The following is an 18,085-nucleotide window of genomic DNA, read 5'->3' as shown; positions in this document are numbered from 1 at the left end:
TACATCAACGAAGAACTGTGGGAGAAGGGACAGGTCCCATCAGCTTGGAGACACGCGGATATCATCACCATACCAAAGGCTGGAAAGCCACCGGCTCTGGAGAGTCTCCGTCCTATCTCCCTCACTTCTTGCCTGGGAAAACTCTATGAAAAAGTAGTCCACCTAAGGCTCCAAAATTAGATCGACGAAAACAAGATCTTTCCTTCCTGCAAGCTTGGCTTCCGCAAGGGACTCTGCACGCAAGATGCTTTCCTCCTGATTAGAGAAGAAGTCATCAACACCACACCCCAAAAAGGCGAAAATTTCATTCTGGCACTAGATGTCAAAGGAGCATTCGACAACATTGGCCACCAAACCATATTGCACGAATTAAACAATATCAACTGAGGGGAGAAAATTTTCAAATACGTGAAGGCTTTCCTCTCAGATCGCACAGCCACCATAAGAATTGGAGAGATCCGATCACCAAAAGTACCCATGCCGAACAAAGGTACACCACAGGGTTCTATAATCTCTCCAATGCTATTTAACATAGCAATGATAAATTTAGCACAAAAACTGTTGACCCGCACTGATATTGGCTTCACTTTATACGCGGACGACATCACCATCTGGGCTACTCAGGAATCCTTGGCGCAAAAAGAAGAAGCTCTGCAAGCCGCAATAGACCTAGTCGAGGAATTTGCCGGGGAGAGCGGTCTTCAATGCTCCCCAGAAAAATCCGAACTTATCAGGCTACACAGAAGAAATTACAAGTCCCCAGGAGAAATTCAGCTCGCTCTAGGGGACCAGATAATTCAAGAGAAGGACAAGATCAGAGTTTTGGGACTGTGGTTGCAAAGCAATTTGAGAGTGGATTTTACAATCAAAACACTCAAAACCACAGTCAACCAAATTTCCAGAATGATTAGAAGGGTGACCTGGCACCGGAAAGGGATGAGGGAGGAGGACACCCTCCGCCTTGTACAAGCCCTAGTCGTTAGCAGGATTACCTACGGGCTCCCATATCACGATATTAGATTCACTGATAAAAGGGCCATTGACACTATCATAAGAGGAGCCTATAAAACAGCCCTAAACCTCCCGCCAACAACATCAACGGAACGTCTTTGGGCACTCGGAGTGCACAACAACTTCGAGGAGCTCAAGGAAGCGGTTCTAGAGAGTCAGAAACAACGCCTAACAACAACGCAGGCGGGTAGGGAAATCCTGTCAAAACTAGGGCTATGGCAGGCACTAAGAACTTCTGAGATCAAATCACAAATTCCGACATCCACAAGAAACAACATCTATGTGAACCCGATACCCAAGCACATGCACCATGAGTTACAAAAGGGTCGAAGGAAAGCCAGAGTCAAATCATTGGAAAAACAATTGTCTAAAGACGCGGTAGTTGTCTACGTGGACGTGGGGGCTTACGGCGAACCTGGCAAGTTCACAATAGCTGCAGTTGACCACAAGAAGAGGCCAATTATTCAGGCTTCAATCTATGCCAAGGATCCTGCGGAAGCGGAATCACTGGCAATAGCCATCACCATAAAAACACAAGACAACCAAAAGAAGTCATCACACGTAGTGCCGGACTCCCAACCAGCCTGCAGGGACTACCTGGCCGGAAAACCTCTCAAAAGAGCGTGTGCAATATTACGTTCCATCTCCCAGACGCACACAATTACATGGACACCTGGACACGAAGGCCTAGAAGGAAATGAGGTAGCGAATGATCTAGCCCGAGCTCTCACAAACCGGGCGGATCCCCATCCCTACCTCACCCCTCTCCTAGGACCCTACGGCGACATGCTGGAACAGCTACGGTTAGAAAGAAGAATTTTCTCACCACCACACAAACAACTTCCTTCCTCGGACGCTATAGACTGGAGAAAAATACAAACAAACACATTCCCTAATCTTCAAATTTTAAATAAGATAAGCCCAACAAAATACACGAGTTACTGCCCTTGGTGCGGTGCAAGCCCCACACTCTATCACATCTCTTGGGAATGCCAGGACAAACCTGACCCAACGTTAATAGTGCCATGCCCGACACACGAGCAGTGGGAGGCGGCCCTGACCAGCGACAGCCTGGACCAGCAAGCCTGGATTATCCAGCTAGTCCGCAAGTCAGCTGCTGCCAGCGGAGCCCTGGACTAGGGGCACCGACCACCCAGCTTCTGCGAATTTTTACTGATTATATTAAAAGATTTCTCTCTCTCTCTCTCTCCCTCGCAACATGCACCCCTAGTATCACGAGCAACACCACCGAGCCCGAGCAAAGGCGCTCCACAAATACTAATGCTCCGAAACGGACGCCGTATGGGTGGACGCCTCGTGCATATATGAAGGAGCGGTATTGACCATCAGCAATTCCTTCCTGCAATTTCTCACTATTGCCCTCCTCCCCCCGGTCACCTGCTCGGAGGAAGCCGAGGAAGCAGCCATCGCCTACGCACTTGCACGCTACATAATTTCTGACTCTAACTGTGATACTTAATTTTGCACGTAATAGAGTTCACGTTTCTGCGTTCAGCATACTGAGCTCGCCCGCCGCCAACCAACCCCGCTATGTGGAGCTGATATGGGGGCCTGCGCGCTCCGGGAATCTCGGTAACCAGGCCGCCAATGCGTTAGCCCGAGGTTCTTTAAACTGGACGCCGGCGGCCTCCTATTCGCGATTCACGCGTGATCGCGTGCACTCCTTCTGTGTGCTAACGCAGGCCTTCGGGCCGAGTGACTTCTCTACCCTCCACCTCACCCATTTCTAGATAACTACCACCAGACGCTCTGGCGACGGCTCCAGACGCGCATCCTCCCTTCCCTTTATCGTGTGTCTCGCTACCACGACACCTTCACCAATACCTCCCGCACTCTTTGCAACAACCCTTCCGCCGCCCTCGCCCGCATCCTGCTGGAATGCCCGGCGGATTCTCTCCAACAAAGTCTAGTGCACCTTACCACCTGGGAAAATTGGGAGACCTGTGCACTCTGAGGAACCGGTTTGGCAGAAGATTGCCACATACTGGGCTACCGACGTCATGAATCATAGGAGCATGAGCGTTTGAGTTTAGTGGGGCCGTGCGGGGGCCTAGGGGCATGTATACCCAAACTCCTTTGTTTTAATAAAGTTATTACTACTACTACTACTGCAAGAAATGAGGCTGAAAACGAGCTTGCCCAAGCTGTATCACCGGGAGGCCGTAGAGCAGCCCTCTAGCTTATGGCGCATTCTGTTGGGGGGACGAGAGCAGAGGCGCCGAGCAGTACAGAGCAGTACAGGAGCACAACGAGCGAGGATGTAACTGTCCTCCAATGAGAACGCTGTCTGCGTGTCGAGAGCAGCACGCCACGACCATGCCTCCCCAGCATTCTCCGCCTGCCCGCAGTGGCGGCAGTTGCAACCCGAGGAGAGGCCAACCTCCGTGTAGAACCGCTTGTTTTGTATGCGTTTGTTCTTACAGCGCGGCGATCTGCCTCCTTTGGCCCTTTCGAAGCCAGCAGCGACTCTCAAACATGCATACAGCACCTGAGCGAAGCTTTCCACTCGCCAAGCGCTGACGCTTTGCAGCCGCTATTTCCAGCGTCGCCTAATCAAGAGAAAAAAAAGTTGGCGCGGATATGACGCTTTGTGCCATGTGACTTCCTCTACATTCGCTTTAGACGAGGGACCAGCCGGGAGTGCACTCGGGTGCTCTCAGCGGAGGAAACACCCTCCTCGTTTACCATTGGAGGCCAGTAATTCGACTCCTGCTCTCCCACTGGAGGGCGCCCGCTTATCTGAGAGCACTTTTGAAGTGCTCTCAAGTGCGCCTGCTCTGCAACTCGAATTCGCCAATAGACATGAAAGATAGCTTCATTTCATACAACGCGATCACAGAACATGATAAGCTGAGCAGGAGGACCTGTCCGCCGCCCGAACAACGTTCCCTCAGAAATGAGGAGGCAATTGCGAGAAGGAAATTACAAGAGGAAAATCATCTAAGCCCTTTTTGGGCATACATCGCGATCTCTAAAGAGGATAAAGACCAATATTGCATAACGTGCGGGGAGAGGAGCAGTCTCGACAACGTAATTTGGGAATGTGGTGGCAGCCCGAGCACCGCGGAAACGATAAAAGATAGAAAAGCCTGGGAGGCCCTGCTACGTAGCGATGGCGACGATAAGCTCTTTATTTACTCCCAAAATAGGGAAACCAGCCGAAAGTCTGGTTGCATTGATTGGAGAAGGTCAGCAGGGATCCCTTGTGATTATGCGGACTGAAATGCGCGCAAAATGAGCTGGCGCTGTTGGGCGAGCTCCGTGAAACGCAGGAGGGCCACGCAGCCACTGTAGCTGAATTGTCTGCGTTATGTCGTGTATGCATGTCCACATTCTGTGAATGAAGGTGGCCGGTTGTGAGCAGGTGCGCGAGAACCCCGTTTAACAGCAACAAGCCATCCGTCTGGCGGCTGAGGCCGTGAAACGACAATGTATCTTCACCAGACCTTAGTTTGCGAGGCTCCTGAGTAGGGCTCCCTTAGGCCTGCGTGGCAGGATCTCCAACAAGGAGTTTCATTTCGGTGGGAACAAAACGTTTTGATGATGATGATGGTATATCGCACGTTATCGAACACAACTAGTATTTCATTGAATGCATCAGAGTCCCCAGGCGTTCTATAATTCGTTTACAGGAAAGGAAGGCGCAGTATCTGTCACACGCGGAATCCCTCTGTCCCCTCACGGTAGTGAAGGGGAGTTACGAAGAACGTTTTCCATTCTGCAATTTGTTCTTGATTACTAAAGTTTGATATTTACTGCCATTTTCATGCATGTCCCGTTTGAATGTGCAGTAACTGCATAAAATATTCGCAGTTTCTATTTGGAGCTCAAATTGGGAGCGAACTAGACGCACTAATTTGTTTCTTCCCATGAAAGGGGGTGGCCTTGGTCTTTCGAACTTGTTTCTGAGACAAGTTTTATCACGATTTCTTTTTTTTTTGCGCTATCAAACAGACCCTTTGTTGCGCACAATGTTGCAGATGCGCTTTGGTAACGTGATACCGGACGTTCATGCGTCTAGTTATCCAGCCAGAAATCGCGCTGTCACTTGAGTTTTAAGAGAGGTTGCTTTTGCGTTACACATTTTGTGTGCATATTTTCGGCTGAATATTTTAGTATTATATCCAGGAAAAAATTGTATAAGGACTTATTCATCCTGTTTGTACCCGTACACGTATACCGATCCATATAATGTGGAGGCCCAGGACAAGATGTCCGAAATAGAGTTAGGAAGATGTCGGTAAAACCGACTGTGAAATCGTTCTTCTTCAAGCTTCACTCTGGTACCCTTTCTGTAACAACGTGGCTTAATGATAAAGGTATTATTATACCTTAGACCCTGAACAGCACATTATCTAAAAAACCAGAGACCATCGATCCAATTGTTATAGACTGCTGGGATCCCGTTTTTCACTGGGATTTATTACAAAGAAATTTTAAAAAAGAGCTACCCATTACTCTTTACAGCATCCGGTTTCTACTCTTACAAAGTGACGATGTCCCATACGACATGATCATGGTGCTGGGCTTTCACAGCATTTGGAAAACGCGGATAGCATTTAGCACGCCGAAGAAAATATACGATCAGTCAGGGACAACTTCATTGAAAGTGTCCCATTTCTCGGAGATATTCCCCGCAGTCAGCCTGAGCTGCCTCAGTGGATGAATGTTTTTGACGCATTTATCACAATGAAAAAGTATTTAGACATCTTAAATCAGTGATAGGCTAGTGATTTCTATGTTTGTATGTATTTTGTTGACCGGCAATAAAGAAAATATTTCCAGGGTAAAGCGGTGGGCTAGAGATCCAAGGGATGGTGGAGGTTCAATTCCCGGTAGAGACAAGGGTTATCATTTATTTTCAATTTTCAAAAAAGCGTGACATCGCTGTTGATAACCTTCTGGTAGCCCGACTGTCGATAACGAGGTCGATGCCTTCTGTGGATAACGATGAGGCATTAAAGGCTTTCGACTCAAAACGGCGCAAGGAAACGATGAGCGTCGCTGTTTGGTTAGCGGCGTCAGACTGTAGTCGGAAGCAGGCGAGCTACTTCGCATCTGTGCCCGGCGATATGTATCGAAAATCGGTGCCAGATAAAATTTATTGTATGGGACAGTCAACATAATTATCATTTATTCTGAAAAAAAAAAAACTCTTGCAATTAACAGTTTCAATGCGCGTCCTCACTATCACGTCACTGAGCTTTTCCCTAGTGGCCTTTTACGTGGCGTGTGTATATCAGTGCAGATTTCAGTTTTCTTTAAACAAAGTGGAAAATTCTGCGCTCTGTCCTATCTCCTTTTTCCCTGATTGTGTGCGCGCTGGATCCCAACAATGGATCCCAAAATGGATCCCAACCAACTAGCCTTGCCTTGCCTGCCTTGCCTGCCTTGCCTGCCTTGCCTGCCTTGCCTGCCTTGCCTGCCTTGCCTGCCTTGCCCGCCTTGCCGCCTTGCCTCCCTTGCCTGACTTGCCTGCCTGTCATTCTGGAACAGTTCTGGCTTCAATTCTCTCCGTGATTTTCATTAAAGATTTCACTCATAATTCCAAAGCTTCTGTCCGTATTTTTGTTGATGATTCAATCCTTTCTAAGGTAATCAAGTGCTGCGGGAATCAGCTCGCTCTAAACAATGTGCTTGCGCAGATATGTGTGGTAAGTGACAGCAGATGGTCATCCATGCCAGTAAAACAGTATTTCGTTGGCTACAAGAATATAAAAGCTCTGCTTGTACTATAATCTTCATAACAAGAAATAAACATAGGTTACCGAATATAAATCAAATCAAATCAAATCAGATTTATTTTCCAACAAGTGGATGGTCGCCTGGGCTAAAAGCTGTACGAACAGCTTGACAGAGGCCCAGGAAACCGGTACACAACAGAGCAGGAGCAAACAGCAGATTCCAAAAGTTCGTTAACAATATGACCATGACATCAAAAGTATTATACAATGTATATCTCTGCAGCACGATATGAAAACAAAACAAAAAAGCTGATCAATGATGAAAACAATGGAACAAGCTCAATGTAGAAAGTTCGTAAAGGTGAGTATGATATTTAACGAACACATGCATGAATAGATTATATATGCACGAAGTAGGTTCTTAACTGCTTAGGACTGTGTTTTTATGTTTGTTGAGAAAAACGGGAAGATTATGTATGAGCCAAGGATTGTACTTTGTAGTTTGTTCTAAAATGTGGTAGAGACCACGTGTCAGTGCATCTAGTGTTTACTATTGCAGTGCGGTGTTGTAACAAACGAAATTCATAAATATTGTCCACACGGATCATATTAAGTGATGTTGTTAAGGGTTGAACATTTTATGTTGGTTCTAAGTTTACGATGAGACGAATAATTTTTCTTTGCAACACAAGAGCTGGGAGCCCCTGCCTATAATTTCAAGTCGCCATCTGCAAATCATCACAACAGCAGCGGCGACAGCAAAGTGTGAAGCATCTAAGTTGCCCCTTATTCTTGCGCAGGCTGATTCCCGACGCAGCTGAGCTCACATTCCATTCTCGCCTGCTACCATCACCTATCAGCCGCACCACCCCAGGAACCGACGACACGTGCAAGGTTTTCTGCAACTGCGCACGCCCAACCTTCCGGAAACAGTCCTGCTGGCCTTCCGGGAGCCCCTGCCTATAAATTCAAGTCGCCATCTGCAAATCATCACAACAGCAGCAGCGACAGCAAAGTTTGCAGCATCTAAGTGGCCCCTTATTCTTGCGCAGGTTAGTCCTGTTACTATAGTGCTTATTTCTTTATATTTTATCAATTCATTGTTCTGCTGTCGCTGCTGCTGCTCTGGTTATTCATTTGTACTGACCATGCACTGCTGTTCCTAACTAATAAAACAGATTGAGCCTACAAATTCAGCGCTGTCTTTAATTTTGCTCTGCATCGCAAGCGATATCTCAGTTAAAGAGGCCGACCTCCACAAGTTCAAAGGCGAAATAAGGAAGAGCTGAAAGTGTTTCGCGAGTCCATAGAAAGGGATTTGCGCAGTGAAATACGGGATTTGAAAACTGAACAGAGAAATTTGGTTCAGAGCCTTGAATTTTCTCACGGAACAATCGAGGAACTAAAGCAAAAACTGGAGGCAGAAATCTTGAAGAGAGAAGATCTGGCAACGCAAAATGAATCCCTCCGCGAAAATTGCTTTGCAGCAGAAACTAAAATTCAAGTACTTGGAGACCTAATGGTCTCTCTGGAACATTATTCTCGGAAAGCAAACATCGAATTTCAGGGTGTTATTGAACAAGAAAATGAAAGCTTGCCAGATTTGCTTTCTAAGATCGGTTGTGCTGTGAACGAACCAATAACGGAAAGCGATATAGAAGTCTGCCATCGAGTGCCCACGCGAAAGACTGAGAAGACAAAAAGCATTGTCGTATAGTTTAAAACACGCACGAAACGTGATGCTGTTTTAAGGAAAGCAAAGAAAGCGCGCCTGACAAATGATGACCTCGGCCTTGATGATAAAGCACCTGTTTTCGCAAATGAGCACCTCTGTCCAACACTCAAGAAATTGCTTGCCATGGCTGTGAAAAAGAAACACGAGCACAAATGAAAATCTGTCTGGGCATTCAACGGCAAAATCTATGCAAAGCAAGCAGATGGCAGCTCAGCCGTGTTGATACCGCGCGAAAGTAGACTAGAAGATATATTTTCCAAACCGGAGTAAATCCGATTGTGCTAAAAACAACGAACATTGACAATCATATCATGGATTCTGCAATGAATTATCAAGAATTCACTTTTCCTAAAAATGTTGAAGTTCCAGAAAACCCTTTTGAATCAGTTCTGCATATAAATGCACGGTCGGTGACTGGAAAAGAGAACATGCTTACTTCATTTCTCGATGACTTTAGTTTTAAATTCAGCATTGTGATGTTATCAGAAACATGGTACTATGATGGATGCCAAATGTTAAGATTAAAAGACTACAATAATTTCTTTTTGAATCGTACAGGCAGACGGGGCGGTGGTGTCGCGGTTTACGTTACAGTGCGCAAGAGCTGCGAAATCGCACCTGAATTTAGTAAAGTAACGTCTGACTATGAGATAATAACCTTACAGAGCAAAAATGAAACCATATCAGTTGTATATCGTCCACCAGGAGGTAGCATGAATTCTTTTATGCAGTTTTTTGGGCTCTTGCTCGAACATGTGTGCAGCAACAACTTCCGCCTTGTCTGCAGTGGCGATGTTAACATAAATTTACTTGATGATACTAAAGCTACTCGGGACTTTAACAGTGTATTGCATTCTTCCGGTTTTCTGAACTTAATAACAACATCTACACGAATCACTATCAGTACTCAATCGTTCCTCCACTTCATTTTGACAAACAATAATACTGCTGTTTACAGCTCTGGTACTCTAACATGTGACATAAGTGACCACTGCCCTGTATTTATGACCTATCAGACTATTTTCAAAGGAACAAGGGAACGCAAGGAGTCGCTAATAGTTCAGTCCATCCCCGAGGATAGTCTGGAATCGTTCAAACAAGACATAATTGCTTGTGATTGGTCTACGGTCTTCAGCGAACTAGATGTGAATGAGGCATACGCTGAATTTATTAATCTCTTTGTGAGTACATACGCAAAACATTTTCCGTTAGTATCAGTAAAACCATCAAATAAAACAAGAAAACCATGGGTTAACCGGCAGCATTTAAAATTAATCAGAAATAAAAACCGGCTATATCATTCATTTCTCCTGTCGCGCTGTGAAGCTGCGCTAAAGGAGTTAAGAAAAACAAGAAATCAAGTAAACGCGGAGCTAAAGCTGGCAAAGAATGCATATTATGCTAACTTGTTTGCAAATATTAACAGACAACGGCCCGGTGCTGCATGGAAAATTATAAATAATGTCCTTGGACGTGATGGCTCTCGTTCAATTCCAAGAACAATTACCGTAAATGGGCGTAATCTGAAAGATCGTGACTTGGCAGATCACTTCAACCACTACTTTGTAAACGCTGCACTACCAATTTTTGCTTCATTAGATGCAGTTTCCCTAGCTTATAACAGTGTTAAAAGCATATTTCTTGATCCTACTAATGAAAACGAGATATACAACACATTCATGGCCCTAAATAACAGTAGGTCGTTAGATGCCGACGATATTCAAATTAAACCCGTTAAATACGCATTAGAATTCTTAACATCTCCTTTAGCTCATATTTTCAATCTGGTACTTGAGTGTAGTATATTTCCCACTGCTATGAAATGTGCAAGGGTGTCTGTATTATTTAAAGGAGGGGATCATAATCTTGTATCTAATTACAGGCCAATTTCCATACTCCCAGTGTTTTCTAAGGGATTACAAAAGCTAATTTTTTCTCGTATCGCAAACTTTTTTGACAAGAAAAGAATTTTAACAGACTCACAGCATGGTTTTAGAAAGGGTCGCTCTACTGAGGCTGCTTTGCTAAGCTTGAAGGAAATAATTTTGGCAAATATTGATAATAATTTACTGACAGCAGGAATATTTATCGATTTCAGCAAAGCGTTTGACTCCATCGATCACAGTATGCTCATTAATAAACTTTCATCTTATGGAATTCGTCGAACAGCTTTGGCTCTACTGCAATCTTACCTGGAAAATAGGCACCAGTGCGTATACATCAATAACGAAAGGTCATCTCTTTAAACAATAGTATGCGGGGTACCACAAGGAAGTGTTTTGGGCCCCTTTTTATTTAACACTTATATAAATGATATTGTCAACATTGACACCTCAGTTCGATTTGTGATCTATGCTGATGATAGTACCCTACTTATTTCTGCGAATAATATCAGCCAACTAGTGTTAAAATCTAATGATGTCCTTAGTAAACTCTCAGTCTGGACCAAAGCAAATAAAATCAAGGTAAACCCAAATAAATCCGAAGTCATTGTATTTCGAGCTAATAATAAAGTAGTTCCTCCCCTAGATCCATTCAATTTTCAAGACCAGCACATAGAGATAGTTCACGAGCATAAGGTTCTAGGCATATACTTTTCTTCGCATCTTAGATGGGACGCTCATATAAACCATATTGCTAGAAAGCTCTCGACTGTTACTGGTGTAATTTCACGTTGTCGCATATTGCTCCCCATAAGTGCTAAACTACAAATTTACTATGTTCTGTTCCTTTCTCATGTTAACTACTGTACTCTAGTATATCCTATTAAACTCGTCACTGAAGACCTGGAATGGGACAAACTTCATGCATTACCCGCAAAGCACTGTTTGCTCTCTAGCACCTGAAATAAACATTAAAAGGTGGCACAGATGACATAAAACTTCTTGCGTACAGCGTACTAGTCCGACCGGTGCTCGAATACGGCATACCATGTTGGTTTCTATATAGTAAGATGACTTTAAGTTGCAAAGCATTCAGCACAAAGCAATCATATTCATTTTCAACACATACATCGGCATTCTTCAGCCGCAGAGCTCCTTATAATGGCTCGGTTACTCGCACCTAGTAAGCAGGTAAAGTTGCTACGTTGAAACCTTTTTATCAGCTCATCAACAATTTACACGAAATTGACAGCTGCAAGTACATGTTCCTTTCTAGGAAGATAGCTACCTGGCACAAACACAAACATTCCAAACTCCTGGAGGAATACAGATACCACACAGACACATTCCATTATTCGTTTTTTTTATGCATATAGGGAATGGGACTCTGTCCCATAGTTTTGTAAATTCCCCATCGATCATCACATTTAGCAGCAATCTGTCCATGTCTGTATTCCATATATAACTTTTGAGTATCGTAAGAAGTGCATATGATTACCGTGCGCAGCTCAGTGTAGTTTGGTTTTGGCAAAATGCTTGCCTTTTTTTCTACTATGGGTATGTTTTGCTCTAGCCCAACCCATTACGTCGCTCGTTTATGCCTCTGCTGTGTTATAACGCTCTTTCTTTTGATTGTTGCGAAGAGCATTGTTGTTCCTATATATTGTTGCCAATCCTTTCACAGCCCCAAAGGGGCTATAGTACCTCTAAATAATAATAATAAATAGTTTCCGAAATCACTGCGGAATCTGCACTGGAGAAATGCGTAAGCCTGAGCATTGGTGTAATGTCCGCGATATGCGTCAGCGAAATTCCGCCAGTGACAGATACTGCGCCTTCCCTTTCCTCTAAAGCAAATATCGAATGCCGGGGAACTTTCTTGCGTTGAACTGAATGCTGGTTGTGTTTGACAAAGGTCGCGCAATAGTACCATGTGTACGAGATATCATTTTCTAATTATATAATCGCAGATTATATTGCTCCACGTAATGCCAGATTACATTTCCTTTTGGTAAACGGCGTACTACAGGGCTAATTGAGGACCTTTCGCTCAATGTTATAACTGCGACTGATGCCTTAGTATGTGAAGAAAAGGCGAGTGTGGGAATTTCTCTCAGTCTCTTTGCTGGTTGTTTTCTCTTGTGTCTTCAATATGTCACCCCAATTTATACAGCAGCGGTATTATCAGTAGTGCTTGCCCTGCGTATGCTCCTATATTCTTAGTAAACGGCCTTAATACTTAATGACTCATTACCGTGTGCACTTCCCTATCTGCGTTTATTAAGTCACAGTTTCCACATTTAAAGGTCTCATCATTCCTCATGTTCAATCGATTAGGATAGTTTGGATTCCTGGTCACAGGGAACTTCATTTCAATGAGCCTGCCGATGCTTAAAAGAAAGCAGCATTGAGTAGTCCGATCTTTAACCTCCTTCCAATGTGTACGATTGTCACGGTAACACGGTTTCCTACTCATATATTAAGGCGAGAATTTCGCACTAATTCCCTTACTTCCCTGGATGATTTTCATTAAATTATATACGCTTGGAGAAGTAAAACCTGGTGGTCTCGCACACTTAAAGTTTTCTTCGCGCGACTTCGTTGTCGTGTTCTCAAATAAATATTTAGCTGTTCAGGCCTGGTCTTGCAACCTTTCCCTTGTGAAAACATTGTGATGAGACAGAAATTATTAAACATATTGTTACGCCGCGTAGCGGCGTGTGAGAAGCAGCAGAAAGAGAAGAAGAAGAAGCAGGGGAAGCGAGCCTTCTGTTGCTCTTCTGTCGCAGATATACATTACTAAGGAAGCGGCTTTTCGAAATGCCATTACAAAAACTTAGCTCGCACTTGTCGTCAGCAGTTGTTCTGTCTCTTGGTGCTTCTATGCTAGGACGTGCCGGTGGGAATGTATACATGCAGTGCCGTAAAATATGTTCTACTAGAATCGAAAAGTTTTCCATCATAACTGGTTGTTATCATTTTTGTCCTTTATTGCTGATATTCTTTTTGTTATTCTTAATTATGTATTCATTTATTATTATATTATTATTATTTTTAGTCTCATTAATTAAAATTTCATCAAGCCCAAGCACCCCCCTCAACCATCACTGTTAGTGAAGAGGATTTTATTAAAATTCTAATCTGAGTTTTTCAGAATGAAATCTCAGAAACTGTAATCATCGCCTGGTCGTGGCCAATCTCCCTTGCGGGTATGCGTCATATTTATGAAGAGAACATAACAAACAATGCTCAGACTGGTATTTCTTCAATGCAGTGCTCAGAATTATTCAGACTGCCGCTGGTTGATTTCCTCTCTGTACACAGTTTCTAACCATTCCCACTGAAATGTGGATTTAATTGTTCGTTTGAACGTCTAGCTCTTCCAGTAATTCGGGCACAGCAAGGTCGAATTGCCAGCCGCAGGGCACAGCCTCAGCGCGAGAGAGATGGGCGCCGGAGACGAGCGATGATGATGGCGATGCCGCAGCGTTTTCTGTTTTTTGTCTTCTTCACACCACCCATTTGTGCATGCAAATCACAGCCTTTCCCGCTCGTTCACACTGAAACATTTCAAATTTCTCGCCACCGGAAGTTAGGCCTACATCCCAGGATATAGGCTGGCACCACATGACCCCCTTTGGCCGGAAGTTGGAAAACTCAACCAGTAGTTGGCTGGTGGCAATTTTCGCTCCCGATTACACCCCTAATTCGCTGTAATTATTTATCTAATTAACCCACATCGACCATTTTGCAACGCGCACACCTTTGCTTGACGCTCTATCCAACTATCTTCTTTTTTACAGTTCCGACAATATCACGCCCATGCTAAACCGGCGTAAATAGATATACAATATCTAAGAAATGATAAGAAGTCACTGGCGACGATGCTTCACAGATTGCACTCAGGAACATGTTTTAGAAAAGTAGCACCAGTCATTGACGCTGTCAGAAGTAGATGACGTGAATTGGAGCCTCTCACAGAAATAAGTGCTGAAGAACAGACGGTGCCCTTCACACGAAGGGTCCCCACTAAGCGATTCCTAAAGATACGGTAAAATCAGAAGGCTTTAAATATTTTGCCAGCACTAGGATCTATGGTAACAACCACTGGCCCTTTCACTTGAGGGTTAACTTGTCAAAAATCGAATAGGTGCTGAAACATTTGTTGCCCTTCCAAGTCTCGATTCTGTTACAAATCTTAGTTCCCCTCCGTATAAGTGCCGCAAGGGCATGCTATTACAAATTTTACACCAAAATTAGGCAGCAGTCAAGATAGCCAAGTTAAGAGGCAAAACATGAAAAGCAAGATTTGATGCTTCCCTAAATAATAAACTGACTTGTTCTAGTTGTTCCATGTGCAGGGGGACATTAACGGTTGCTGCCTTGAGGCGCCATGTGTACAAATGTACACATCACAAAATTTTTTTTTCTATCTCATTTATTGTGTTCTTATTGATGTCATTAATATTGTTAAGTGGTGGCATGACAAGTGATGGAACACGGCGACACAACCAAAACAGAACGACGTGATGACATGACTATGAAATATGCTTTAATGGCAAGCGGGTCTGGCGCGAGCGCTCCGCACCGCGCCACTGCCCGCTTCGTCATCTTCGTAGCATTACCCGGGGCCACCGAGCGATCGTCCCGATCGATTGCTAGAAATCCAATGCATGACGTGACGATGAAACAGGCACAGGATTGGAACATGAAACGCTGGACACCACAATGAAGGCGAAGATAGGAAGAATGCTTGCACCGGAGCATCACCATTTGCCGAAGGCCAAGGCTCATGGACACGCCGAATGGCTTGGGCGAGGGGTGCTGACTTGGCTCGAGTGGTCGTAAGGTCGCTTCGTTGTGGGGTCGGTAGGGTCGGTATAGTCGGCTTTGGGCTCTTCCTGGTCGTCGTGTGTTGTGGTCATGGCTGGGGACGAAGCTGGGGTTGAGGCTGGGAACAGCAGCTGGTGGGGTCTGAGCAAAAAGGGCTGGGGCAGAGCTGGGCGGCGACCTCCACGGACTTTCGGCAGATGAACACGGCGTACGGTTGGCTTCGACGGTGCAAGGCGAGGATGGGGATGAACCGCACCTCCAACCAAATGTTACGTGGTGGCATGACAAGTGATGGAACACGGCGAAACAACAGAAACAGAACGACGTGATGACATGACTATGAAATATGCTTTATGGCCAGCGGGCCTGGCGCGAGCGCTCCGCCCCGCGCCACTGCCCGCTTTGTCATCTTCGTAGCAATATTTGGCCCCATTACAGTCAATATTTGAAAGAATCAAACTTTTTCGCGTTTTTCCAAATTAGTGCGCGAAAGAGATGCAAAACTCAGATCGAATGATGTGGTTGATTCGTTTGATGTTGCCGAAGGATGGCTTGACAGCTCCGAAAAGCACAGCAATTGCGACAGGTACATGTCACCTTTCAAAGCAAAACGTGATCAGTCGCACACAGCACGAACCAAATGCAATCAGGATGATCCCTCAGCAGGTCCCCCTGACAGGTTAACTTCGTGACCTCCTTTTTGTATTTTTAATAATATAACCTGAAACGCACTTCAATAAACCTTCATCTTAAAAAATGTTAAGAATGTAGGATTAAAGGAGGATTAAAAGGGCTACCAAGCTCCTCTAAAACGTACTCAATTACTTAGGCAGAAGCTTTTGGCAAAGACAGAAAATATAGCTAGTAATCGATACAGTATTAAAGCATCTTACAATGAATGACATCAACACCAGCGCTACCTGGTGTCCTTTTATGAGAACCTTAACATTTTCAATGAGATGATCAATACCATCAGTCATGATGTTCATAATGCCATCATATATGGAAAGTTTGTGCGGTTAATACGTGAGTTATGCGTCGTTTGTCAATGGCAATCATTATCTGCTTTGAAGTGCCATGTTAACATATTGTAGAGGACCCTTGGCCCGGAAGGCCATAATAAAAGGGCGCCAAAGGAGCGAACTGCTCCAGCAGGGCATTTATTAAATTCTTTCGTCGTGATTTGCAAATTAGGTAGATAAGATAGCTAAAGAGCTTGGCTTATAGGTATTTGGATTGTGAATAGATACTATTTGCTTCAAATTGCAAGCACGAAGGAAGAGAAAAGAGCATCTAGATTCCCCTCATATGCATTGTTTGGGTTTACCTCCAGCACTATGTACAAAAAGCAAATAACTATGCTCTGCTTAATCAATTGCGAAACATATTATGTCACTAAAAAAGGAGCCTTTTCTCAGTTACATTTAGTGCTCTCCGAATGATAGAATCTGAATGCGCGCTTATTTCAGGTGTCCAGACAGCACCACGATGTCCCTCAGCAATTTTTCTGGGCGGGAGTACTGGACATCCCGATGGGCCAACGATATCATTCCTTTTCACCGCCCTTCTCTGCACCCGTGAGTCAGCAGTTGCCTTCAAACTGACGCATGCAACTGGTCCCGCGTCATTGCACTTTCACGGTTGTGGCATGTCCGGCAGCCAAGCGCATCTTCCTACATCTGTGCACTGACACCATGAGAGCAATATTATTTCTTCATTGAATGTTTTTAAAAAAGCACCAAAGCTCAATACAGGCTTGAGAAACAATGCTTCAAGCTACTGTAGCTAATCTTCATCGTCCTACATGGCTTCAATTTTATGGAGAGATTATCCACCTTCCTTTCCCATTGTTTCGGTAGTGTACTAGGACAATAATATGTGATAAATGTTCAAACAAAAAACATGCGGAAGACACTTACTCATTGTTACTTGCAGTAATTAATGACACATTTCTCTCCTGTTGCTGGTCTGGTTGTGAACCTGTGTCAACACTTCTAATATCTTGAGTTTTGCACGCGGTTTCGTAGTTAAAGGAAAATTCGGAGCGCGTGGCCTTGCGCCCCGCTTTGAAGTTAGCGCAAGCGCAGACTGCGCTGATGGCTGAGGGGTGGAGCCTCAACACGTCGTCAGCTGCTGTGTGGCTGCGCTTAGCTCGAACGAAAAGCAGGTGCATTACAATGGTAGCGCGTGGCTCTCATTGTATTTTCCGTTCAGTTCAGTTCAGTTTTTATTCTTTAAAGACCCGATTTCAGGTGATGTTACATAAAGGATGGAAATAAACTTAAACACTAAGCGATGGTTATTTAACATTTCAGAAGATCGGTTACACGTTTTTGAAAAGCAAATGTCGATGCGGTGGCTGTGATGTCATAGGGAAGGGGTTTCCAGTCTGTAGCTGCTGGAAAAAAGAAGAAACTTTGGTAGTGTGTGATTGCGGGCGCGCAACAAGAAGTGAATGGCTTGACTTTGATATACGGCGCTTGATTCAATGATGAATAAAAAAAAGCGAAAAAGAGCAAGGCTTTAATGCGGCGACAATAAAAAAGAATCAGCAATCCGATTTTGCTTTCAATGCCGAAACACTAGTGTCATTATGTACGAGAAATGATTGAAGTGGGTGGCACAATTTGGAACAGATTCCAAAGCAGTTATTAGATATTTTTGATGTTAACTCCAGTTGGCAGATGCGTATTTTAATTTGGGTCTTACAAACAATTTTTATGCAATAACATTTACCTGAGGTTGAGTAAAGCGGAGGTAACGTTAAACTTAGTGTTTTTTTGTTTTTTTTTTGACGCTGCAATGATGTAACAAATATGATCCCGCCATGATAAATCAGAAAAGATGGTGAATCGTTGGTATTTAGAGGATTCTGTTGGCTCAACTGTGTATTAGGAATTTAATATTAAAATCGATAG

At 44.2% G+C, this 18,085-nt stretch overlaps 1 protein-coding gene across 2 annotated transcripts in view; it reads left to right on the top strand.

Moving 5' to 3' along the window:
• LOC146177782 (thiopurine S-methyltransferase-like) overlaps positions 1-18,085 on the top strand; it is a 172,494-nt gene that overhangs the window by 30,197 nt on the left and 124,212 nt on the right. For both annotated transcript variants that reach the window (XM_084581550.1, XM_084581551.1), the window contains exons 2-3: positions 7,517-7,768; positions 16,637-16,744. In XM_084581550.1, the coding sequence (XP_084437676.1) occupies positions 16,656-16,744 (89 nt within the window). In that variant the 5' untranslated portion in view covers positions 7,517-7,768; positions 16,637-16,655. The remainder of the gene's footprint in view (positions 1-7,516; positions 7,769-16,636; positions 16,745-18,085) is intronic.

Source organism: Amblyomma maculatum, chromosome 10, assembly GCF_055883805.1.
Source record: "Amblyomma maculatum isolate TAMU_Amacu chromosome 10, ASM5588380v1, whole genome shotgun sequence".
Taxonomy (NCBI): domain Eukaryota; kingdom Metazoa; phylum Arthropoda; class Arachnida; order Ixodida; family Ixodidae; genus Amblyomma; species Amblyomma maculatum.
Note: the sequence above shows the minus strand (reverse complement) of the source record. Positions and strands in the feature narration are given on the sequence as shown.